General features: G+C 49.2%; 1 protein-coding gene across 2 annotated transcripts; it reads left to right on the plus strand.

Annotated features, from left to right (window-relative positions):
• Positions 1-12,321: 12,321 nt before the first annotated feature.
• SAPCD2 (suppressor APC domain containing 2) lies at positions 12,322-21,533 on the plus strand. Of its 2 annotated transcripts, none has more exons than XM_072125465.1 (6): positions 12,322-12,765; positions 14,109-14,245; positions 18,909-19,043; positions 19,191-19,289; positions 19,456-19,557; positions 20,688-21,533. In XM_072125465.1, the coding sequence occupies exons 1-6, from the start codon at positions 12,378-12,380 to the stop codon at positions 20,814-20,816; spliced, it is 990 nt and encodes a 329-aa protein (XP_071981566.1). In that variant the 5' UTR covers positions 12,322-12,377; the 3' UTR covers positions 20,817-21,533. The 2 variants fall into 2 exon arrangements, with proteins under 2 accessions (XP_071981566.1, XP_071981567.1); XM_072125466.1 differs by having other exon boundaries at positions 14,112-14,245.
• The last annotated feature ends 4,380 nt before the right edge of the window (positions 21,534-25,913 follow it).

A 25,913-nucleotide genomic window follows, 5' to 3' on the forward strand; every position in this document is an offset into this window, starting at 1 on the left:
GTATGTAGTGATCTCCTCCTAGTGGTGGTGTATAATCTGTATGTAGTGATCTCCTCCTAGTGGTGGTGTATAATCTGTATGTAGTGAGCTCCTCCTAGTGGTGGTGTATAATCTGTATGTAGTGAGCTTCCCCTAGTGGTGACTGTATAATCTGTATGTAGTGATCTCCTCCTAGTGGTGATGTATAATCTCTATGTAGTGATCTCCCCCTAGTGGTGGTGTATAATCTGTATGTAGTGATCTCCTAGTGGTGGTGTATAATCTGTATGTAGTGAGCTCCGCCTAGTGGTGGTGTATAATCTGTATGTAGTGAGCTCCTCCTAGTAGTGGTGTATAATGTGTATGTAGTGATCTCCTCCTAGTGGTGGTGTATAATGTGTATGCAGTGATCTCCCCCTAGTGGTGGTGTATAATCTGTATGTAGTTATCTCCCCCTAGTGGTGGTGTATAATCTGTATGTAGTGATCTCCCCCTAGTGGTGGTGTATAATCTGTATGTAGTGATCTCCTCCTAGTGGTGCTGTATAATCTGTATGTAGTGATCTCCTCCTAGTGGTGGTGTATAATCTGTATGTAGTAATCTCCTCCTAGTGGTGGTGTATAATGTGTATGTAGTGATCTTCTCCAAGTGGTGGTGTATAATCTGTATGTAGTGAGCTCCTCCTAGTGGTGGTGTATAATCTGTATGTAGTGAGCTCCTCCTAGTGGTGGTGTATAATCTGTATGTAGTGAGCTCCTCCTAGTGGTGGTGTATAATCTGTATGTAGTGATCTCCCCCTAGTGGTGGTGTATAATCTGTATGCAGTGATCTCCCTGTAGTGGTGGTGTATAATCTGTATGTAGTGAGCTTCTCCTAGTGGTGGTGTATAATCTGTATGTAGTGATCTCCCCCTAGTGGTGGTGTATAATCTGTATGTAGTGAGCTCCCCCTAGTGGTGGTGTATAATCTGTATGTAGTGAGCTCCCCCTAGTGGTGGTGTATAATCTGTATGTAGTGATCTCCTCCTAGTGGTGGTGTATAATGTGTATATAGTGATCTCCCCCTAGTGGTGGTGTATAATCTGTATGTAGTGATCTCCCCCTAGTGGTGGTGTATAATCTGTATGTAGTGATCTCCTCCTAGTGGTGGTGTATAATCTGTATGTAGTGATCTCCTCCTAGTGGTGATGTATAATGTGTATATAGTGATCTCCCCCTAGTGGTGGTGTATAATCTGTATGTAGTGATCTCCCCCTAGTGGTGGTGTATAATCTGTATGTAGTGATCTCCTCCTAGTGGTGGTGTATAATCTGTATGTATTGATCTCCTCCTAGTGGTGGTGTATAATCTGTATTTAGTGATCTCCCCCTAGTGGTGGTGTATAATCTGTATGTAGTGATCTCCCCCTAGTGGTGATGTACACTCACTGGCCACTTTATTAGGTACACCATGCTAGTAACGGGTTGGACCCCCTTTTGGCTTCAGAACTGCCTCAATTCTTCGTGGCATAGATACAACAAGGTGCTGGAAGCTTCCTCAGAGAGTTTGCTCCATATCGACATGATGGCATCACACAGTTGCCGCAGATTTGTCGGCTGCACATCCATGATGCGAATCTCCCGTTCCACCACATCCCAAAGATGCTCTATTGGATTGAGATCTGGTGACTGTGGAGGCCATTTGTGTCCAGTGACCTCATTGTCATGTGCAAGAAACCAGTCTGAGATGCTTCCAGCTTTATGACATGGCGCATTATCCTGCTGAAAGTAGCCATCAGATGTTACAGGGTACATTGTGCTCATAAAGGGATGGACATGGTCAGCAACAATACTCAGGTAGGCTGTGGCGTTGTACCAAGGGGCCCAAAGAGTGCCAAGAAAATATGCCCCACACCATGACACCACCACCACCAGCCTGAGCCGCTGATACAAGGCAGGATGGATCCATGCTTTCATGTTGTTGACGCCAAATTCTGACCCTACCATCCGAATGTCGCAGCAGAAATCGAAACTCATCAGACCAGGCAACGTTTTTCCAATCTTCTACTGTCCAAATTCGATGAGCTTGTGCAAATTGTAGCCTCACTTTCCTGTTCTTAGCTGAAAGGAGTGGCGCCCGGTGTGGTCTTCTGCTGCTGTAGCCCATCTGCCTCAAAGTTGGACGTACTGTGCGTTCAGAGATGCTCTTCTGCCTACCTTGGTTGTAACGGGTGGCGATTTGAGTCACTGTTGCCTTTCTATCAGCTCGAACCAGTCTGCCCATTCTCCTCTGACCTCTGGCATCAACAAGGCATTTCCGCCCACAGAACTGCCGCTCACTGGATGTTTTTTCTTTTTCGGACCATTCTCTGTAAACCCTAGAGATGGTTGTGCGTGAAAATCCCAGTAGATCAGCAGTTTCTGAAATACTCAGACCAGCCCTTCTGGCACCAACAACCATGCCACGTTCACAGGCCACAAATCACCTTTCTTCCCCATACTGATGCTCGGGAGAACTGCAGGAGATTGTCTTGACCATGTCTACATGCCTAAATGCCGCCATGTGATTGGCTGATTAGAAATGAAGTGTTAACGAGCAGTTGGACAGGTGTACCTAATAAAGTGGCCGGTGAGTGTATAATCTGTAAGTAGTAAGCTCCTCCTAGTGATGGTGTATAATCTGTATGTAGTGAGCTCCCCCTAGTGGTGGTGTATAATCTGTATGTAGTGAGCTCCTCCTAGTGATGGTGTATAATCTGTATGTAGTGATCTCCCCCTAGTGGTGGTGTATAATTTGTATGTAGTGAGCTGCCCCTAGTGGTGGTGTATAATCTGTATGTAGTGATCTCCTCCTAGTGGTGGTGTATAATCTGTATGTAGTGAGCTCCTCCTAGCGATGGTGTATAATCTGTATGTAGTGATCTCCTCCTAGTTGTGGTGTATAATCTGTATGTAGTGATCTCCTCCTAGTGGTGGTGTATAATCTGTATGTAGTGATCTCCTCCTAGTGGTGCTGTATAATCTGTATGTAGTGATCTCCTCCTAGTGGTGGTGTATAATCTGTATGTAGTGAGCTCCTCCTAGTGGTGGTGTATAATCTGTATGTAGTGATCTCTCCCTAGTGGTGGTGTATAATCTGTATGTAGTGATCTCCCTCTAGTAGTGGTGTATAATCTGTATGTAGTGAGCTCCTCCAAGTGGTGGTGTATAATCTGTATGTAGTGAGCTCCTCCTAGTGGTGGTGTATAATCTGTATGTAGTGAGCTCCCCCTAGTGGTGACTGTATAATCTGTATGTAGTGATCTCCTCCTAGTGGTGGTGTATAATTTGTATGTAGTGATCTCCTCCTAGTGGTGGTGTATAATTTGTATGTAGTGATCTCCCCCTAGTGGTGGTGTATAATCTGTATGTAGTGAGCTCCCCCTAGTGGTGGTGTATAATCTGTATGTAGTGAGCTCCCCCTAGTGGTGACTGCATAATTTGTATGTAGTGATCTCCCCCTAGTGGTGGTGTATAATCTGTATGTAGTGATCTCCTCCTAGTGGTGGTGTATAATCTGTGTGTAGTGATCTCCCCCTAGTGGTGGTGTAGTAGTGATCTCCTCCTAGTGGTGATGTATAATTTGTATGTAGTGATCTCCCCCTAGTGGTGGTGTATAATCTGTATGTAGTGACCCCCCCTAGTGGTGGTGTATAATCTGTATGTAGTGACCTCCTCCTAGTGGTGATGTATAATCTGTATGTAGTGATCTCCTCCTAGTGGTGGTGTATAATCTGTATGTAGTGACCTCCTCCTAGTGGTGATGTATAATCTGTATGTAGTAATCCCCCCCTAGTGGTGATGTATAATCTGTATGTAGTGATCTCCCCCTAGTGGTGGTGTATAATCTGTATGTAGTGATCTCCTCCTAGTGGTGATGTATAATGTGTATGTAGTGAGCTCCCCCTAGTGGTGGTGTATAATCTGTATGTAGTGATCTCCCCCTAGTGGTGGTGTATAATCTGTATGTAGTGATCTCCCCCTAGTGGTGGTGTATAATCTGTATGTAGTGATCTCCTTCTAGTGGTGGTGTATAATCTGTATGTAGTGAGCTCCTCCTAGTGGTGGTGTATAATCTGTATGTAATGAGCTCCTCCTAGAGGTGGTGTATAATCTGTATGTAGTAAGCTCCCCTTAGTGGTGGTGTATAATCTGTATGTAGTGATCTCCTCCTAGTGGTGGTGTATAATCTGTATGTAGTGAGCTCCTCCTAGTGGTGGTGTATAATCTGTATGTAGTGAGCTCCTCCTAGTGGTGGTGTATAATCTGTATGTAGTGAGCTCCTCCTAGTGGTGGTGTATAATCTGTATGTAGTGAGCTCCTCCTAGAGGTGGTGTATAATCTGTATGTAGTGATCTTCCCCTAGTGGTGGTGTATAATCTGTATGTAGTGAGCTCCTTCTAGTGGTGGTGTATAATCTGTATGTAGTGGGCTCCCCCTAGTGGTGGTGTATAATCTGTATGTAGTGATCTCCCCTAGTGGTGGTGTATAATCTGTATGTAGTGATCTCCTCCTAGTGGTGGTGTATAATCTGTATGTAGTGATCTCCTCCTAGTGGTGGTGTATAATCTGTATGTAGTGATATCCCCCTAGTGGTGATGTATAATCTGTATGTAGTGAGCTCCTCCTAGTGGTGGTGTATAATCTGTATGTAGTGATCTCCTCCTAGTGGTGGTGTATAATCAGAATGTAGTGATCTCCTCCTAGTGGTGGTGTATAATGTGTATGTAGTGATCTCCCCCTTGTGGTGATGTATAATCTGTATGTAGTGATCTCCCCCTAGTGGTGGTGTATAATCTGTATGTAGTGATCTCCCCCTAGTGGTGGTGTATAATCTGTATGTAGTGATCTCCCCCTAGTGGTGGTGTATAATCTGTATGTAGTGAGCTCCTCCTAGTGGTGGTGTATAATCTGTATGTAGTGAGCTCCTCCTAGTGGTGGTGTATAATCTGTATGTAGTGAGCTCCCCCTAGTGGTGACTGTATAATCTGTATGTAGTGATCTCCCCCTAGTGGTGATGTATAATCTGTATGTAGTGATCTCCTAGTGGTGGTGTATAATCTGTATGTAGTGATCTCCCCCTAGTGGTGGTGTATAATCTGTATGTAGTTATCTCCCCCTAGTGGTGGTGTATAATCTGTATGTAGTGATCTCCCCCTAGTGGTGGTGTATAATCTGTATGTAGTGATCTCCTCCTAGTGGTGCTGTATAATCTGTATGTAGTGATCTCCTCCTAGTGGTGCTGTATAATCTGTATGTAGTAATCTCCTCCTAATGGTGGTGTATAATGTGTATGTAGTGAGCTCCCCCTAGTGGTGGTGTATAATCTGTATGTAGTGAGCTCCTCCTAGTGGTGGTGTATAATCTGTATGTAGTGAGCTCCTCCTAGTGGTGGTGTATAATCTGTATGTAGTGAGCTCCCCCTAGTGGTGACTGTATAATCTGTATGTAGTGATCTCCTCCTAGTGGTGATGTATAATCTGTATGTAGTGAGCTCCTCCTAGTGGTGGTGTATAATCTGTATGTAGTGAGCTCCCCCTAGTGGTGACTGTATAATCTGTATGTAGTGATCTCCTCCTAGTGGTGATGTATAATCTGTATGTAGTGAGCTCCTCCTAGTGGTGGTGTATAATCTGTATGTAGTGAGCTCCTCCTAGTGGTGGTGTATAATCTGTATGTAGTGAGCTCCTCCTAGAGGTGGTGTATAATCTGTATGTAGTGATCTCCCCCTAGTGGTGGTGTATAATCTGTATGTAGTGAGCTCCTTCTAGTGGTGGTGTATATTCTGTATGTAGTGGTCTCCCCCTAGTGGTGGTGTATAATCTGTATGTAGTGATCTCCCCTAGTGGTGGTGTATAATCTGTATGTAGTGATATCCTCCTAGTGGTGACTGTATAATCTGTATGTAGTGATATCCTCCTAGTGGTGATGTATAATCTGTATGTAGTGAGCTCCCCCTAGTGGTGATGTATAATCTGTATGTAGTGATCTCCTCCTAGTGGTGCTGTATAATCTGTATGTAGTGATCTCCCCCTAGTGGTGGTGTATAATCTGTATGCAGTGATCTCCCCCTAGTGGCGGTGTATAATCTGTATGTAGTAATCTCCTCCTAGTGGTGGTGTATAATGTGTATGTAGTGAGCTCCCCCAGTGGTGGTGTATAATCTGTATGTAGTGAGCTCCTCCTAGTGGTGGTGTATAATCTGTATGTAGTGAGCTCCTCCTAGTGGTGGTGTATAATCTGTATGTAGTGAGCTCCCCCTAGTGGTGGTGTATAATCTGTATGTAGTGCTCTCCTCCTAGTGGTGGTGTATAATCTGTATGTAGTGCTCTCCTCCTAGTGGTGGTGTATAATCTGTATGTAGTGAGCTCCTCCTAGTGGTGGTGTATAATCTGTATGTAGTGAGCTCCTCCTAGAGGTGGTGTATAATCTGTATGTAGTGATCTCCCCCTAGTGGTGGTGTATAATCTGTATGTAGTGAGCTCCTCCTAGTGGTGGTGTATAATCTGTATGTAGTGAGCTCCTCCTAGTGGTGGTGTATAATCTGTATGTAGTGAGCTCCTCCTAGTGGTGGTGTATAATCTGTATGTAGTGAGCTCCTCCTAGTGGTGGTGTATAATCTGTATGTAGTGAGCTCCTCCTAGTGGTGGTGTATAATCTGTATGTAGTGAGCTCCCCCTAGTGGTGAGGTATAATCTGTATGTAGTGAGCTCCTCCTAGTGGTGGTGTATAATCTGTATGTAGTGAGCTCCTCCTAGTGGTGGTGTATAATCTGTATGTAGTGAGCTCCTCCTAGTGGTGGTGTATAATCTGTATGTAGTGATCTCCCCCTAGTGGTGGTGTATAATCTGTATGTAGTGATCTCCTCCTAGTGGTGGTGTATAATCTGTATGTAGTGAGCTCCTCCTAGTGATGGTGTATAATCTGTATGTAGTGAGCTCCTCCTAGTGGTGGTGTATAATCTGTATGTAGTGATCTCCTCCTAGTGGTGGTGTATAATGTGTATGTAGTGATCTCCCCCTAGTGGTGGTGTATAATCTGTATGCAGTGATCTCCCCCTAGTGGTGGTGTATAATCTGTATGTAGTGATCTCCCCCTAGTGGTGGTGTATAATGTGTATATAGTGATCTCCTCCTAGTGGTGGTGTATAATGTGTATGTAGTGATCTCCTCCTAGTGGTGGTGTATGATCTGTATGTAGTGATCTCCCCCTAGTGGTGGTGTATAATCTGTATGTAGTGATCTCCTCCTAGTGGTGGTGTATAATGTGTATGTAGTGATCTCCCCCTAGTGGTGGTGTATAATCTGTATGTAGTGATCTCCTCCTAGTGGTGGTGTATAATCTGTATGTAGTGATCTCTCCTGTATTACTCTCTATACCCCGGGGGTTGGTCCTGTAGTGGTGGTCAGTACAAGTAGGGGGCGCTATGCTCCTGTATTACTCTCTATACCCCGGGGGTCAGTCCTGTAGTACAGGTCAATACAGGTAGGGGGCGCTGTGCTCCTGTATTACTCTCTATACCCCGGGGGTCAGTCCTGTAGTACAGGTCAGTACAGGTAGGGGGCGCTGTGCTCCTGTATTACTCTCTATACCCCGGGGGTCGGTCCTGTAGTACAGGTCAGTACAGGTAGGGGGCGCTGTGCTCCTGTATTACTCTCTATACCCCGGGGGTCGGTCCTGTAGTAGCGGTCAGTACAGGTAGGGGGCGCTGTGCTCCTGTATTACTCTCTATACCCCGGGGGTCGGGCCTGTTGTACAGGTCAGTACAGGTAGGGGGCGCTGTGCTCCTGTATTACTCTCTATACCCCGGAGGTCAGTCCTGTAGTACAGGTCAGTACAGGTAGGGGGCGCTGTGCTCCTGTATTACTCTCTATACCCCGGGGGTCGGTCCTGTAGTATAGGTTAGTACCGTTAGGGGGTGCTGTGCTCCTGTATTACTCTCTATACCCCGGGGGTCGGTCCTGTAGTAGTGGTCAGTACAGGTAGGGGGCGCTGTGCTCCTGTATTACTCTCTATACCCCGGGAGTCGGTCCTGTAGTAGTGGTCAGTACAGGTAGGGGGCGCTGTGCTCCTGTAATACTCTCTATACCCCGGGGGTCGGTCCTGTAGTATAGGTTAGTACAGGTAGGGGGCGCTGTGCTCCTGTATTACTCTCTATACCCCGGGGGTCGGTCCTGTAGTATAGGTTAGTACAGTTAGGGGGCGCTGTGCTCCTGTATTACTCTCTATACCCTAGGGGTCGGTCCTGTAGTATAGGTTAGTACAGTTAGGGGGCGCTGTGCTCCTGTATTACTCTCTATACCCCGGGGGTCGGTCCTGTAGTAGTGGTCAGTACAGGTAGGGGGCGCTGTGCTCCTGTATTACTCTCTATACCCCGGGGGTCGGTCCTGTAGTACAGGTTAGTACAGGTAGGGGGCGCTGTGCTCCTGTATTACTCTCTATACCCCGGGGGTCGGTCCTGTAGTAGTTGTCAGTACAGGTAGGGGGCGCTGTGCTCCTGTATTACTCTCTATACCCTGGGGGGTCGGTCCTGTAGTAGTGGTCAGTACAGGTAGGGGGCGCTGTGCTCCTGTATTACTCTCTATACCCCGGGGTCGGTCCTGTAGTATAGGTTAGTACAGTTAGGGGGCGCTGTGCTCCTGTATTACTCTCTATACCCCGGGGGTCGGTCCTGTAGTACAGGTCAGTACAGGTAGGAGGCGCTGTGCTCCTGTATTACTCTCTATACCCCGGGGGTCGGTCCTGTAGTAGTGGTCAGTACAGGTAGGGGGCGCTGTGCTCCTGTATTACTCTCTATACCCCGGGGGTCGGTCCTGTAGTATAGGTTAGTACAGGTAGGGGGTGCTGTGCTCTTGTATTACACTCTATACCCCGGGGGTCGGTCCTGTAGTATAGGTTAGTACAGTTAGGGGGCGCTGTGCTCCTGTATTACTCTCTATACCCCGGGGGTCGGTCCTGTAGTATAGGTTAGTACAGGTAGGGGGCGCTGTGCTCCTGTATTACTCTCTATACCCCGGGGGTCGGTCCTGTAGTACAGGTCAGTACAGGTAGGAGGCGCTGTGCTCCTGTATTACTCTCTATACCCCGGGGGTCGGTCCTGTAGTATAGGTTAGTACAGTTAGGGGGCGCTGTGCTCCTGTATTACTCTCTATACCCCGGGGGTCGGTCCTGTAGTAGTGGTCAGTACAGGTAGGGGGCGCTGTGCTCCTGTATTACTCTCTATACCCCGGGGGTCGGTCCTGTAGTATAGGTTAGTACAGGTAGGGGGCGCTGTGCTCCTGTATTACTCTCTATACCCCGGGGGTCGGTCCTGTAGTATAGGTCAGTACAGGTAGGGGGCGCTGTGCTCCTGTATTACTCTCTATACCCCGGGGGTCGGTCCTGTAGTATAGGTTAGTACAGTTAGGGGGCGCTGTGCTCCTGTATTACTCTCTATACCCCGGGGGTCGGTCCTGTAGTATAGGTCAGTACAGGTAGGGGGCGCTGTGCTCCTGTATTACTCTCTATACCCCGGGGGTCGGTCCTGTAGTATAGGTTAGTACAGTTAGGGGGCGCTGTGCTCCTGTATTACACTCTATACCCCGGGGGTCGGTCCTGTAGTATAGGTTAGTACAGGTAGGGGGTGCTGTGCTCCTGTATTACACTCTATACCCCGGGGGTCGGTCCTGTAGTATAGGTTAGTACAGTTAGGGGGCGCTGTGCTCCTGTATTAATCTCTATACCCCGGGGGTCGGTCCTGTAGTATAGGTTAGTACAGGTAGGGGGCGCTGTGCTCCTGTATTACTCTCTATACCCCGGGGGTCGGTCCTGTTGTATAGGTTAGTACCGTTAGGGGGTGCTGTGCTCCTGTATTACTCTCTATACCCCAGGGGTCGGTCCTGTTGTATAGGTTAGTACCGTTAGGGGGTGCTGTGCTCCTGTATTACTCTCTATACCCCGGGGGTCGGTCCTGTTGTATAGGTTAGTACAGGTAGGGGGCGCTGTGCTCCTGTATTACGCTCTATACCCCGGGGGTCGGTCCTGTAGTAGCGGTCAGTACAGGTAGGGGGCGCTGTGCTCCTGTATTACACTCTATACCCCGGGGGTCGGTCCTGTAGTATAGGTTAGTACAGGTAGGGGGCGCTGTGCTCCTGTATTACTCTCTATACCCCGGGGGTCAGTCGTGTAGTACAGGTTAGTACAGGTAGGGGGCGCTGTGCTCCTGTATTACTCTCTATACCCCGGGGGTCGGTCCTGTAGTACAGGTTAGTACAGGTAGGGGGCGCTGTGCTCCTGTATTACTCTCTATACCCCGGGGGTCGGTCCTGTAGTATAGGTTAGTACCGTTAGGGGGCGCTGTGCTCCTGTATTACACTCTATACCCCGGGGGTCGGTCCTGTAGTATAGGTTAGTACAGGTAGGGGGTGCTGTGCTCCTGTATTACACTCTATACCCCGGGGGTCGGTCCTGTAGTATAGGTTAGTACAGTTAGGGGGCGCTGTGCTCCTGTATTAATCTCTATACCCCGGGGGTCGGTCCTGTAGTATAGGTTAGTACAGGTAGGGGGCGCTGTGCTCCTGTATTACTCTCTATACCCCGGGGGTCGGTCCTGTTGTATAGGTTAGTACCGTTAGGGGGTGCTGTGCTCCTGTATTACTCTCTATACCCCAGGGGTCGGTCCTGTTGTATAGGTCAGTACCGTTAGGGGGTGCTGTGCTCCTGTATTACTCTCTATACCCCGGGGGTCGGTCCTGTTGTATAGGTTAGTACAGGTAGGGGGCGCTGTGCTCCTGTATTACGCTCTATACCCCGGGGGTCGGTCCTGTAGTAGCGGTCAGTACAGGTAGGGGGCGCTGTGCTCCTGTATTACACTCTATACCCCGGGGGTCGGTCCTGTAGTATAGGTTAGTACAGGTAGGGGGCGCTGTGCTCCTGTATTACTCTCTATACCCCGGGGGTCAGTCGTGTAGTACAGGTTAGTACAGGTAGGGGGCGCTGTGCTCCTGTATTACTCTCTATACCCCGGGGGTCGGTCCTGTAGTACAGGTTAGTACAGGTAGGGGGCGCTGTGCTCCTGTATTACTCTCTATACCCCGGGGGTCGGTCCTGTAGTATAGGTTAGTACCGTTAGGGGGCGCTGTGCTCCTGTATTACACTCTATACCCCGGGGGTCGGTCCTGTAGTATAGGTTAGTACAGGTAGGGGGTGCTGTGCTCCTGTATTACACTCTATACCCCGGGGGTCGGTCCTGTAGTATAGGTTAGTACAGTTAGGGGGCGCTGTGCTCCTGTATTAATCTCTATACCCCGGGGGTCGGTCCTGTAGTATAGGTTAGTACAGGTAGGGGGCGCTGTGCTCCTGTATTACTCTCTATACCCCGGGGGTCGGTCCTGTTGTATAGGTTAGTACCGTTAGGGGGTGCTGTGCTCCTGTATTACTCTCTATACCCCAGGGGTCGGTCCTGTTGTATAGGTTAGTACCGTTAGGGGGTGCTGTGCTCCTGTATTACTCTCTATACCCCGGGGGTCGGTCCTGTTGTATAGGTTAGTACAGGTAGGGGGCGCTGTGCTCCTGTATTACGCTCTATACCCCGGGGGTCGGTCCTGTAGTAGCGGTCAGTACAGGTAGGGGGCGCTGTGCTCCTGTATTACACTCTATACCCCGGGGGTCGGTCCTGTAGTATAGGTTAGTACAGGTAGGGGGCGCTGTGCTCCTGTATTACTCTCTATACCCCGGGGGTCAGTCGTGTAGTACAGGTTAGTACAGGTAGGGGGCGCTGTGCTCCTGTATTACTCTCTATACCCCGGGGGTCGGTCCTGTAGTACAGGTTAGTACAGGTAGGGGGCGCTGTGCTCCTGTATTACTCTCTATACCCCGGGGGTCGGTCCTGTAGTATAGGTTAGTACCGTTAGGGGGCGCTGTGCTCCTGTATTACACTCTATACCCCGGGGGTCGGTCCTGTAGTATAGGTTAGTACAGGTAGGGGGCGCTGTGCTCCTGTATTACTCTCTATACCCCGGGGGTCAGTCGTGTAGTACAGGTTAGTACAGGTAGGGGGCGCTGTGCTCCTGTATTACTCTCTATACCCCGGGGGTCGGTCCTGTAGTACAGGTTAGTACAGGTAGGGGGCGCTGTGCTCCTGTATCACTCTCTATACCCCGGGGGTCGGTCCTGTAGTATAGGTTAGTACCGTTAGGGGGCGCTGTGCTCCTGTATTACTTTCTGTGTTCTCCTAGCTGTTCTCTGCTATTCTAAAAATCAAACTGAATGTCTTTCGCGTGCGGACCAATCAGCGCCGGGGTGAGGTGCGCTCCCACCAATGAGCGTGGAGCAGAGGTGAGCAGGGGTGACGTCACGCCGGTCCGTGCTCAGTGTTTGCAGGCAGCGGACGGGCTCCTCCGTGATGGAGGTGCAGGGGAGCACAGTCGGGTTACCCCGCGCCTTCCTGCACAGCCTGCGCACCCTGTTTGACATCCTGGACGATGAGCGCCGGGGCTACGTGCACATCGCGGAGATCGAGAGCCGCTGGCGGGGGGCGGACACGCGGGAGCTGCCCCCCGGGGTGCTGCAGTGCCTGCGGAAGGTGGCGCCCCCTGACGGATTCCTCACCTTTGAGCGCTTTGTCGTCGGCCTCCGGACCTCAATGTTTAACTCTCAGAACCGGGAGAACTACCAGGCGGGGGCGCCCCGGGCTCCGGGGAAAGTGGGGTACACCTGCAAACCGCAGCCTCTGGGGGTGAGATCCATCAACGGCAGCGCCCCCTGCAGGAGGACGGACACCGCACGGACCGGTAACGTGGCCGCTACATGTCTTGTCTCACCTCACCTCTGCTTGCTGTCAATGGAGACAGATTGGGGACCTGGGCAGTGTTCACACGGGGTGTTGGGTATTACCACCTCCTGACCCAGTGTGAACAGCGCCCAGGATCCGGATGTTGCGTCTTGTGTGACCCTGTGACATCTCACAGCTGAGGGTTTGTAACAATCGCCCCCATCCCCTTGGATGAGCTCTCCACACCTGATGCCTTTACAGCTCCGGAGTCTGGGAAAGCTGGGTGCTTGCTGTACCAGATATTGTCTATATATAAGGAAACCTGTGTGGTGTGATTATCTCCTGTTTGTGGTCACCCATCTTTCCCATGACCCTGTGTGGCATGCAGGGCTTTGTAAGCCTTAGCCTTCTATGGGCAGCTATGTTGGTCATCACCCAGCTTTCACAGAGATCTCAGCTGGGTAAACCTTGCAGTTATAACCTTGGTGTGACTTGTGGTGACCCCAGGGTGTCAGTACACCCCCCCCCCCCCTCTTCTTGTCCTTTTGGCCTTGATGTGGAGCAGAGATGAGGTGTAAAGCAAATACTGGGTGTCACACCCTCCCCCCACCCCTGACTCATCAGCGCAGTCACTCCAGAGCTGCATTCACAATTCTGCAGTAAGTGTGCACTTGTTGTCTTGATGCAGCTTTGGATGTGAGTGGAGTGGGAGCTGGAGTGCAGGAATGTGGGGGATGGGCGGTAACCACCTTGGTGCTTTTCCAGGAGGTTATGTGATCCGTGATTACTGTGGGAGTCTAATCGCTTCCATGTGATGGGTAGAAGCCCCCCGCCTCCCCCCGCTCACCGCTGAGGGTGCACCCCTCTCCCTGCGCTCAGGTTATCACATGCAATGTTATGGGGATCCACCATGACTCCTCTGAGTCTATTCCCATTCACTGACTGCAAGCAGATTTATGGAAAATGGCAAACTGCTACACAGTACAATGTAAATCTGCAGAGCCCCTCATCACTCATGTGACTGCGCCGCCCCTTTAAGACCAGAGGCTTCTCACAGATTTTGTTTTTCCCTTCGGTGTTCAGGGAATTTTTCCTCTTTCATATAATGAAATATTAACTAGAAGCAGATGTGTAATTAGAGGAGGCTCCGTGTCACGCGGACCCCCGGTACCTCTGCGCCCCCTCCTCCATGTGTTGCCTTTGTAGCAGGCTTGCGGTGGTGGCGGTATAACTACAACTCCCAGCATCCACTTGTCCGGCTCTTGAGTTGTTAGGAGGCTTCTATTACTAGTTGTGCTGTATGTAGAAGGGGTCTTGGAGACCCCCCTCTGTGAGGTCACTGACGTCTTGTTGTGTCCCCAGCAGGAGAAGAGGTGAAGCCCATGTGCAGGTCGCACAGTGAATCCACAGGACAAGGTTTGGCGGATCAGTGCCGGCACCAGCGCAGCCGCGGCGAGCACCGGCGTCATACCATCACTAATGGAGTGGATTACACCGTGGTAAGGGTCACTTCTAGGCTCATTGTGGTACAGCGCCACCGCTGTGTACAGGTTGTGTGTGGTATAACAGTTCTGCCTCCTCTTATAACCTGTGATCCAGTTGGTTCTGTGTTTTGAAATTGGACTTACTCTAAAAACACAAAACAAAAAGAAACAAAATCACCGCCTCCAGTGTTCTCTTCCGGCCGGACACTCTAAGGTAGTGGTGGCGAACCTATGGCACGGGTGCCAGAGGTGGCACTCGGAGCTCTTTCTGTGGGCACACAGGCCTTCACCCCAATTTAAAGTTTGCCAGATAGGACTCGAGGCTTCCTCCTGCATTCCAATACAGCCCAGGATGCACCATGCTCAGCGCTATTTTAAAGCAACATCCTTAGGTGCCAGGACTACAGGAGGAGCGGGAAGGTGTGGATAGAGACAGATTATTGTTGGAGCTCCTGCTCTGGCTCCCCTGATTCTTCCTCTTCAGGGGACCCTGGAGGGAAGCTACAATCCAATGTTCTCCATCATATTTCTATTACATTGGTGAACTCAGGACGCCAATACAATTAAAACCTGTGGTACAGCAGGGATCAATAAGTTACGGCTTAAATTATCACGTTGGCACTTTGGTTTTGGTTGTAGCTTGGGCACTCTGTCTTCAATAGGTTCACCATCACTGCTCTAAGGCGACCCCCGGGGGTCTGTGTCTTCTCTGTAAGTGACTCATCCATGCATATCACAAAAAAATCCTCAGTCGTCCCTTTGGATTTGGGGGATGCAGAAACCAGAGGATCTGGGTCAATGAGCCCAAATGTGTTCCTTGCATGAATAGTGACGTGATGGTTGATGGGAGATTCACGCCAAATCTGTAACTCGGGAATCTAGAACGCTGTAAGGTTTTTTTGCCATTTTGCTGCTGTAGAATCTGTGCACAGAGCACAGCAGTGTGAGGCATGATTACACATCTCTCCAGGGACAATACATAACACTGGCTGCAGAGAGCACAGAGCACAGCAGTGTGAGGTCTGATTACACATCTCTCCAGGGACAATACATAACACTGGCTGCAGAGAGCACAGAGCACAGCAGTGTGAGGCATGATTACACATCTCTCCAGGGACAATACATAACACTGGCTGCAGGGAGCACAGAGCACAGAAGTGTGAGGTCTGATTACACATCTCTCCAGGGACAATACATAACACTGGCTGCAGAGAGCACAGAGCACAGCAGTGTGAGGTCTGATTACACATCTCTCCAGGGACAATACATAACACTGGCTGCAGAGAGCACAGAGCACAGCAGTGTGAGGCATGATTACACATCTCTCCAGGGACAATACATAACACTGGCTGCAGAGAGCACAGAGCACAGCAGTGTGAGGTCTGATTACACATCTCTCCAGGGACAATACATAACACTGGCTGCAGAGAGCACAGAGCACAGCAGTGTGAGGCATGATTACACATCTCTCCAGGGACAATACATAACACTGGCTGCAGAGAGCACAGAGCACAGCAGTGTGAGGTCTGATTACACATCTCTCCAGGGACAGTACATAACACTGGCTGCAGAGAGCACAGAGCACAGCAGTGTGAGGTCTGATTACACATCTCTCCAGGGACAATACATAACACTGGCTGCAGAGAGCACAGAGCACAGCAGTGTGAGGTCTGATTACACATCTCTCCAGGGACAATACATAACACTGGCTGCAGAGAGCACAGAGCACAGCAGTGTGAGGCATGATTACACATCTCTCCAGGGACAATACATAACACTGGCTGCAGGGAGCACAGAGCACAGAAGTGTGAGGTCTGATTACACATCTCTCCAGGGACAATACATAACACTGGCTGCAGAGAGCACAGAGCACAGCAGTGTGAGGTCTGATTACACATCTCTCCAGGGACAATACATAACACTGGCTGCAGAGAGCACAGAGCACAGCAGTGTGAGGTCTGATTACACATCTCTCCAGGGACAATACATAACACTGGCTGCAGAGAGCACAGAGCACAGCAGTGTGAGGCATGATTACACATCTCTCCAGGGACAATACATAACACTGGCTGCAGAGAGCACAGAGCACAGCAGTGTGAGGTCTGATTACACATCTCTCCAGGGACAATACATAACACTGGCTGCAGAGAGCACAGAGCACAGCAGTGTGAGGCATGATTACACATCTCTCCAGGGACAATACATAACACTGGCTGCAGAGAGCACAGAGCACAGCAGTGTGAGGTCTGATTACACATCTCTCCAGGGACAGTACATAACACTGGCTGCAGAGAGCACAGAGCACAGCAGTGTGAGGTCTGATTACACATCTCTCCAGGGACAATACATAACACTGGCTGCAGAGAGCACAGAGCACAGCAGTGTGAGGTCTGATTACACATCTCTCCAGGGACAGTACATAACACTGGCTGCAGAGAGCACAGGGCACAGCAGTGTGAGGTCTGATTACACATCTCTCCAGGGACAGTACATAACACTGGGTGCAGAGAGCACAGAACACAGCAGTGTGAGGTCTGATTACACATCTCTCCAGGGACAATACATAACACTGGCTGCAGAGAGCACAGAGCACAGCAGTGTGAGGTCTGATTACACATCTCTCCAGGGACAATACATAACACTGGCTGCAGTGAGCACAGCAGTGTGAGGTATGATTACACATCTCTCCAGGGACAATACATAACACTGGCTGCAGAGAGCACAGAGCACAGCAGTGTGAGGTCTGATTACACATCTCTCCAGGGACAATACATAACACTGGCTGCAGTGAGCACAGAGCACAGCAGTGTGAGGTATGATTACACATCTCTCCAGGGACAATACATAACACTGGCTGCAGAGAGCACAGATCACAGCAGTGTGAGGTCTGATTACACATCTCTCCAGGGACAATACATAACACTGGCTGCAGAGAGCACAGAGCACAGCAGTGTGAGGTCTGATTACACATCTCTCCAGGGACAATACATAACACTGGCTGCAGAGAGCACAGAGCACAGCAGTGTGAGGTCTGATTACACATCTCTCCAGGGACAATACATAACACTGGCTGCAGAGAGCACAGAGCACAGCAGTGTGAGGTCTGATTACACATCTCTCCAGGGACAATACATAACACTGGCTGCAGAGAGCACAGAGCACAGCAGTGTGAGGTATGATTACACATCTCTCCAGGACAGTACATAACACTGGCTGCAGAGAGCACAGAGCACAGCAGTGTGAGGTATAATTACACATCTCTCCAGGGACAGTACATAACACTGGCTGCAGAGAGCACAGGGCACAGCAGTGTGAGGTCTGATTACACATCTCTCCAGGGACAGTACATAACACTGGGTGCAGAGAGCACAGAGCACAGCAGTGTGAGGTCTGATTACACATCTCTCCAGGGACAATACATAACACTGGCTGCAGTGAGCACAGCAGTGTGAGGTATGATTACACATCTCTCCAGGGACAATACATAACACTGGCTGCAGTGAGCACAGAGCACAGCAGTGTGAGGTATGATTACACATCTCTCCAGGGACAATACATAACACTGGCTGCAGAGAGCACAGATCACAGCAGTGTGAGGTATGATTACACATCTCTCCAGGGACAATACATAACACTGGCTGCAGAGAGCACAGAGCACAGCAGTGTGAGGTCTGATTACACATCTCTCCAGGGACAATACATAACACTGGCTGCAGAGAGCACAGAGCACAGCAGTGTGAGGTATGATTACACATCTCTCCAGGACAGTACATAACACTGGCTGCAGAGAGCACAGAGCACAGCAGTGTGAGGTATGATTACACATCTCTCCAGGGACAATACATAACACTGGTTGCAGGGAACACAGAGCACAGCAGTTTGAGGTCTGATTACACATCTCTCCAGGGACAATACATAACACTGGCTGCAGAGAGCACAGAGCACAGCAGTGTGAGGTCTGATTACACATCTCTCCAGGGACAATACATTACACTGGCTGCAGAGAGCACAGAGCACAGCAGTGTGAGGTCTGATTACACATCTCTCCAGGGACAATACATAACACTGGCTGCAGAGAGCACAGAGCACAGCAGTGTGAGGTATGATTACACATCTCTCCAGGACAGTACATAACACTGGCTGCAGAGAGCACAGAGCACAGCAGTGTGAGGTATAATTACACATCTCTCCAGGGACAATACATTACACTGGCTGCAGAGGGCACAGAGCACAGCAGTGTGAGGACACACAACTGCACTTGAATAAGCTACCAGCATATAATATAAATCCATATATCACAGTCCTTCTGCTACCAACAGCAGAGATGAAATCCTGATCATGGTGACAGGGTCTCCTCTGCCACTAATGGCTCTGGCAGGGAGTGTAAGATATAATGGAGACATTTGGGGAGGGGTACTGCAGAAAAGATCAAAGGAAAATTGACATGAAAGGTGATGGAGTTGTTAGGAGAGGGGTGTAATTATAGCCTCTGATTCTGCTGGAATTTCTTTGGAGACTCCTTTGGGTGTTTGTACAATACAAGGCGGCCATTATTCTTCTATTGCTGCAGACTCCATGCACTTCAGATAATGGGGCAGTGAAGTGTCAGCTCTTGGGGTTGGGCAGCTCTGGGTAGATACAGCTTCCACGTCACCCATGGATCTGTCTTTCTCTACAGCTAAAGAAGATGAAGGAGATGGAACATGAGAAGGATCTTCTTCTGCAGGGCCTGGAGCTGGTGGACCGGGCCCGGGACTGGTACCTTCAGCAGATCCATAATGTGCAGGAGCAGCAGAGGAGCCTGGGAAAAGCGGTGAGTGTCACAGCGTGGTGGTGTGGAATCTGCCCGCAGTTCTATAGATCTGTGATTGGTGGCGCTAATTACCGCAGACACCTTGTGTAATATGGGCCTCCACATCTATAACCGTCCTGGTAAGGTCAGCGTCTTTCTTTCTTCCAGGACCCCCGCAGCGAGGGTCCGCAGGGGCCCCTCATACAGCTTCTCCCCAGACTGCAGGATGTGAATCGGTGTCTGAGCGAGCTGATTAATCCGTGCAAGGTGAGAGCGTGCAAGAGACGAGACGTCTTGTAGGTGACACATGTGAAGTCTGATGTGATTGCTATAACTGTTTCCAGGAATGTTGGGTGACCTTCCATGACTGCTCAGAGGTCTGGGAAAGCTGGGTGACTAGCTATTGTATAATACTCTTGTGTGTCCTCCTCAGGCTTCTGTACACGCCGCCTCCTCCCCGTCCGCCGCACCCCTTATACCCGGACAGCAGCAGGCAGTGAATATGCTGAAGGAACAGAACCGTCTGCTTACAAAGGTGAGAGTGTGACCTGCAGGATGCTGGGGGTTGTAGTTTCTCCACAGCTGGAGCTCTAGGTGGACAATGCTGAATTACCGCCACAGCTCCAGCACCTCTGGTGTAAGGATCTATGTCACCTGCTGGTGCTTGCTGTCACTTTGTGGTGGTCTGGGTGTAGGGTGTTTGTATTGGACTGAAATGCGCAGCTTCTAACAATCTCATAGTGTAGGATATTCAAGGGCTTCTCTAGACAATGAAGTGAATAATCATATTGTGCATGCTCAGGATAGGAGATAACTCGCTGATCAGTGGTTGTACCTAGTATGATACATAACATGATCCCTAGCAATCCCATTTACCGTCTATGAGGCTTCTGCAAGGAGCCAGGCGCTGCGTTCAGCAATTTCCAGTAGTACAGGAAGCTGAATATTTTATAATTTTAGATCCAGACCAATTTTTTCTTTTTTTTGAGTTTAAAATTTTTTTTGCTGTAATGGGACTAAGGATTATCAAAAAAAGCTTAATTGCTGACCATTGCAGCCTGGGACCATAGTAACATCCAGAGGTCACAGTGGACAGAGGGGTCCGTCTGTAACTAGCGGTTGTCCGTATGTTAGGTGTCCTTAAGTAGGGGACTGCCTGTATTTGTGATTAATGGAGGGGGGGGGGGGGCTGTAAAGTCGTTCTAATAATCCTGATAAGTGGGGTCCTGTTCCTCCTAATTGATAATGAGCGCCTGATATAACTAGGTAGAGGATGAATGATGAGATATTTCCAGTGCTCCTACCGCTCCTCTTCTTGAGATCCGTAAGGTTCCCCTAGTATTTTATTCCCTTTTCTTATTCCCTGATAAACCTAACTTGCTGTACTTCCCTACTGGCGGCTGCCTGCTCAGTCCAGCAGCTTCGGGGGATACTGACCACTGATGAATTACTAGTTGTGGGAGGGAGCGCTGCTGTGGGGTAAATCGGGAGGATGCCACTATGGTTATAAGGTCACTATGGCCCGGTTAGTACATCCATCCATCCAATCCCATCCCATCCCATCCCATCCCTCCAACCTCCATACATACATACCTCCATACATACATACCTCCATACATACATACCTCCATACATACATACATACATCCTTTGTGCTGTTTGCAGGAGGTGTCGGACAAGAGTGACCGCATCACGCAGCTGGAGCAGGAGAAGTCGGCTTTAATCAAGCAGCTGTTTGAGGCGCGAGCCCGAAATAATCAGGAAACCAGCGCCATGGACTCCACCTTCATATAGACGGGTCGGGAGGAACCTTCTGCACATCCGCCCATAACAATGCGCTGGACAATGACTATAACAATGCGCTGGTGCCAGCGTCTGAGTACGGTACTTGTCAGACTGATTTCAAAGAACTTTTTAAAAAGTTTTATTTTAACTTTTTGAATTTTGATGATGAAGCTTTAAGCTGCTAATAAGATGATAAATGTTTAGAAATGTTTACAGCCTGCAGTATACTCCAGGACAAGCGTCAAACACGGCCAAAGTATGCAGCTTCTTTATAAGATTTGTCACTCCGGTTACTACTTGTGCTTGCAGTATCACAAGTCTTCTACATGGCGGCAGCACAGTGTATGGGACTATTTCTTATGGTACTGAATGGCGGCGTTGCACATTTACACTCCACTTCTCTGGGACTCGCCTTTTTGGGGATGATGTCCCTCGCCTTTCTACGAATCACAGCCAGGAATGTTGGATGACTGAAGTGTCGTACAAGTCTTTTTACTTTTGTTTTTATATGGATATGTTGTAGATGTTCTCACAGAGCATTGCTCCAGGGTGGGGGGTATACTGTGTAGTATGGACCTGTTATGGGTCTCCCCTCTGGTGGTATTGGAAATCACCGGAACTGCTTACATCTCAATCTCTACACAAACCTCAGCAAATCACAAATTACTAGTGTAGAATTTTCATGTTTGAAAAATATGTGATTAAAAAATATTTGCACATGTGAAACTTGTATATAAGGACCTGAGTTTATTAACAAACAGGTTTGTGGAGCCAAACTACTGACTACTCAGTTACCCTAACAATGGGGCACATTTACTAAGGGTCTGAATCTCGTTTTTCCACCGGGTTTCCCAAATTTTTCCGATTTGCGCCAAATTGCCCTGGGATTTTGGCGCATGTGATTGGATTGTGGTGCACCGGCGCCATTGCGTGATTGTGGTGCACCGGCGCCATTGCGTGATTGTGGTGCATTGCGTGAAAGACCCATCGCTAACACCCACGGTCGGGGCTTGAACCGATCGCGGGTGTTAACCTTTTGTCGCCATCTTTTCTCCGATCGCCGCTCCCCCTAATGTCATCGGGGGGCAGCGATCGGTTGCCATGGTAGCCTCGGGTCTTCGTTTGACCCGAGACTTTATGGCTTCTGCATCTTCATTACAATGAGCCTGTGCAGAAATGCCATATACTGCGATACAGTTGTATTGCAGTATATGGTAGGAACGATTGGACCATCTAGGGTTAATATACCTTAGATTGTCTAAGAAATAGTGAAAAAAAACTGAAAAAAAAAGTTTAAAAATGTGAAAAATTAATAAAATATTAAAAGTTCAAATCACCCCCCTTTCCCTAGAACTGATATAATATAATTAACAGTAAAAATCAGACACATTGGGTATCGCCGCGTCCCAAAATGCCCGATCTATCAAAAAATCTTTGCAAAAAAATGACCCCTCCCCCAGCTCCGTACCCCAAAGTATGAAAAAGTTATTAGCGTCAGAAGATGGCAAAATGTTTTTTTCTTTTTTGTACACATTTGTTTAATTTTTGAAAATGTATGAAAAGCCATAAAACCCGTATAAATTTAGTATCACTGCGATTGTACCGAAACAAAGAATAAAGCTGAGGTGTTATTTGGAGCGAAGAGTGAAAGTCGTAAAAACTGAGCCCACAAGAACGTGACGCACATGCGTTTTTTTTAATTTTTCCACGGCATGGAATAATAAACGTCACAGGAAAGTAAAATTTGTTACGCACAAAATACGCCCTCACACAGCTCTGTACACGAAAAAATGAAAAAGTTATGGAGATAAAGAGCGAGAAGTTAGCAAAAATACCCTGCATCCTTAAGGGGTTAAAAAAAAAATTGTGACGTAAAAAAAAAAGCACTCACATACACGGAGGCGGAGAAGGTGATCTAGTGGACAACCTAGTGAATCCGCGACAGGACCGGGTAAGTAAATGAGCCCCATTGACTCTGACTCCAACAAAATGGTCACACATTCTGACACACCAGTCCCGTTTCCCTAATCCCCCTAGCAGGGCTAAGATGAGGGAATTCCTTCCTGCTGCCTTATGGCTTTACCTCTGAGCATGTACATAAAGTGCAGCCACACTCATCCCAACTAAAAGCTTTGAAGAGGGGGTGCACAATTGGTGCCACTTGCGGACTGTCAAGCCACCAGTTGCAGTCTGCAGCTTGTTGACTGCATTGAGCTCTTCTATAACTGTCATTGGTGCAGGAGGCCGGGTAATGGTGAGTGCAGCTAAGAAATCCTCTCCTGCCGCTCTGCTCTGTGACCTCTCTGCTCCCGGCTCCTGTCCTGCTGCTCCGCCCTGTGACCTCACTGCTCCTGTCCTGCTGCTCCGCCCTGTGACCTCACTGCTCCTGTCCTGCTGCTCCGCCCTGTGACCTCACTGCTCCTGTCCTGCTGCTCCGCCCTGTGACCTCACTGCTCCTGTCCTGCTGCTCCGCCCTGTGACCTCACTGCTCCTGTCCTGCTGCTCCGCCCTGTGACCTCACTGCTCCTGTCCTGCTGCTCCGCTCTGTGTCCTCACTGCTCCCGGCTCCTGTCCTGCTGCTCCACTCTGTGACCTCTCTGCTCCCGGCTCCTGTCCTGCTGCTCCGCTCTGTGACCTCACTGCTCCTGTCCTGCAGCTCCGCTCTGTGTCCTCCCGGCTCCTGTCCTGCAGCTCCGCTCTGTGTCCTCACTGCTCCCGGCTCCTCTCCTGCCGCTCTGCTCTGTGTCCTCACTGCTCCCGGCTCCTCTCCTGCCGCTCTGCTCTGTGTCCTCACTGCTCCCGGCTCCTCTCCTGCCGCTCTGCTCTGTGTCCTCACTGCTCCCGGCTCCTCTCCTGCCGCTCTGCTCTGTGTCCTCACTGCTCCCGGCTCCTCTCCTGCCGCTCTGCTCTGTGTCCTCACTGCTCCCGGCTCCTCTCCTGCCGCTCTGCTCTGTGTCCTCACTGCTCCCGGCTCCTCTCCTGCCGCTCTGCTCTGTGTCCTCACTGCTCCGGGCTCCTCTCCCGCCGCTCCGCTCTGTGACCTCACTGCTCCGGGCTCCGCTCTGTGACCTCTCTGCTCCGGGCTCCGCTCTGTGACCTCTCTGCTCCGGGCTCCGCTCTGTGACCTCTCTGCTCCGGGCTCCTCTCCCGCCGCTCCGCTCTGTGACCTCACTGCTCTGGGCTCCGCTCTGTGACCTCTCTGCTCCGGGCTCCTCTCCCGCCGCTCCGCTCTGTGACCTCACTGCTCTGGGCTCCGCTCTGTGACCTCTCTGCTCCTGGCTCCTCTCCTGCCGCTCCGCTCTGTGACCTCACTGCTCTGGGCTCCGCTCTGTGACCTCTCTGCTCCTGGCTCCTCTCCTGCCGCTCCGCTCCGTGTCCTCGCCGCTCCTGGCTCCGATCCGTGTCCTCGCCGCTCGCGGCAGGAGGAGAAGAGGAGCCAGTAAAAGAGAGGGTCTGGGGTCTCCACTATTATTGTTGTGTGCTTTACCTGCAGTATTGGTTTCTGGAGTAATATTGTGTGGTATTTACAATTTTTGTGCTGTACTGTGATTGTTGGGGCATTAGATGCAGGTTATTGGAGCAGCCCCTTAAACTTGAGCAGTATAAGAATGTGCGTTGCTCACTCCTGCCCAAAATCCTTATATCGGGAACAGCAGACCTTGGTCATCTGATTGTACTGCAGTTCATCTCCAATACAAAACATGCAAAGTATTTAAGAGGGTTTTGTGAACAGTGGAGTTACATTTGCTACATTTCTACCCTAGTTTGAAATGACTCCTAATGGGAAGACCTTTGCCACTAGGTTTACAGATGCACCTTCCCTTTAAGGACTGTTGGCTCCTGGGTCACATGTATACTAGATATATAGCCCTGTAGCTAAAGTGTTTGTGTAAGAAGCATGTCTTCAATAACTTTAGGTCTAGTAATTCTACTCATTACCACAAGAGGGCGATCTGAGATTAATATAAATCTAGAGGGATCGCTGCTCTCTACCCAATCACTGTATTCTATCACTTGTGACCACAATGGGGCATAGTAACTTACCCGTACCATTGCAATCCCCAAGGTGCATTGTCCGACGAGGATTCAGAGCTGCTGCGATTCACTAAGATTGTGCGTCCAATTTCCTGCGTGTGTCGCTTCCCCGCTCAGGTCCGCCGGAGTTCACCTTCTTCTTCCCGGTGCATGTGAGTGCTGATCTTGCGACACAATTTGGAATGTTAAATCCTGCGCTTAGTCCATATCAGTCGGGTTGTCCGATGGCCGCCCCCCATTTCTGCTGCATGAAAGTCAGCGCCGATGCGCCAAAATCCGATCCCATGCGCCAAAAACCCCTGCTAAATGCGGCGCAAAACTGAAAAAGTAGAGAAACCGGGCGAAAATGCGGCATGTGGACTCTTAGTAAATGTGCCCCACCGTCCATGTTCCCCATGAGGATCCTATCTGAAGGACAATACTAAAGGACATCTGGTATACTATTCCATTTCTTCTCAAATAATTCTATTTCCCTTTTATGATTGTACAAAGAAACTATCATTTGGACAATTCTTCTTATTTCAGGAAATTTATAACTCTAGAACCCATGTAGATATTGATTGTGTCCTTGCCCCATATAACAATGTAATCACAACCTCCTCCCTTTACAAATAACGGGGTGGACTCTGACTGGGAGAGAACTGACTACACGAGGCGTCTCAAGATGGAGCGCAACTTCATATTAGCTTCAATCTGAACAAGACACATGCCTATACACCCCTATACTGACTACAACTACTATAATACTGCCCCCTATGTACAGGAATATAACTGCTATAATACTGCCCCCTATGTACAGGAATATAACTACTATAATACTGCCCCCTATGTACAAGAATATAACTACTATAATACTGCCCCTATGTACAGGGATATAACTACTATAATACTGCCCCCTATGTACAAGAATATAACTACTATAATACTGCCCCCTATGTACAGGAATATAACTACTATAATACTGCCCCCTATGTACAGGAATATAACTACTATAATACTGCCCCCTATGTACAAGAATATAACTACTATAATACTGCCCCCTATGTACAAGAATATAACTACTATAATACT

This window comes from Engystomops pustulosus, chromosome 9 (genome assembly GCF_040894005.1).
Source record: "Engystomops pustulosus chromosome 9, aEngPut4.maternal, whole genome shotgun sequence".
Taxonomy (NCBI): Eukaryota; Metazoa; Chordata; class Amphibia; order Anura; family Leptodactylidae; genus Engystomops; species Engystomops pustulosus.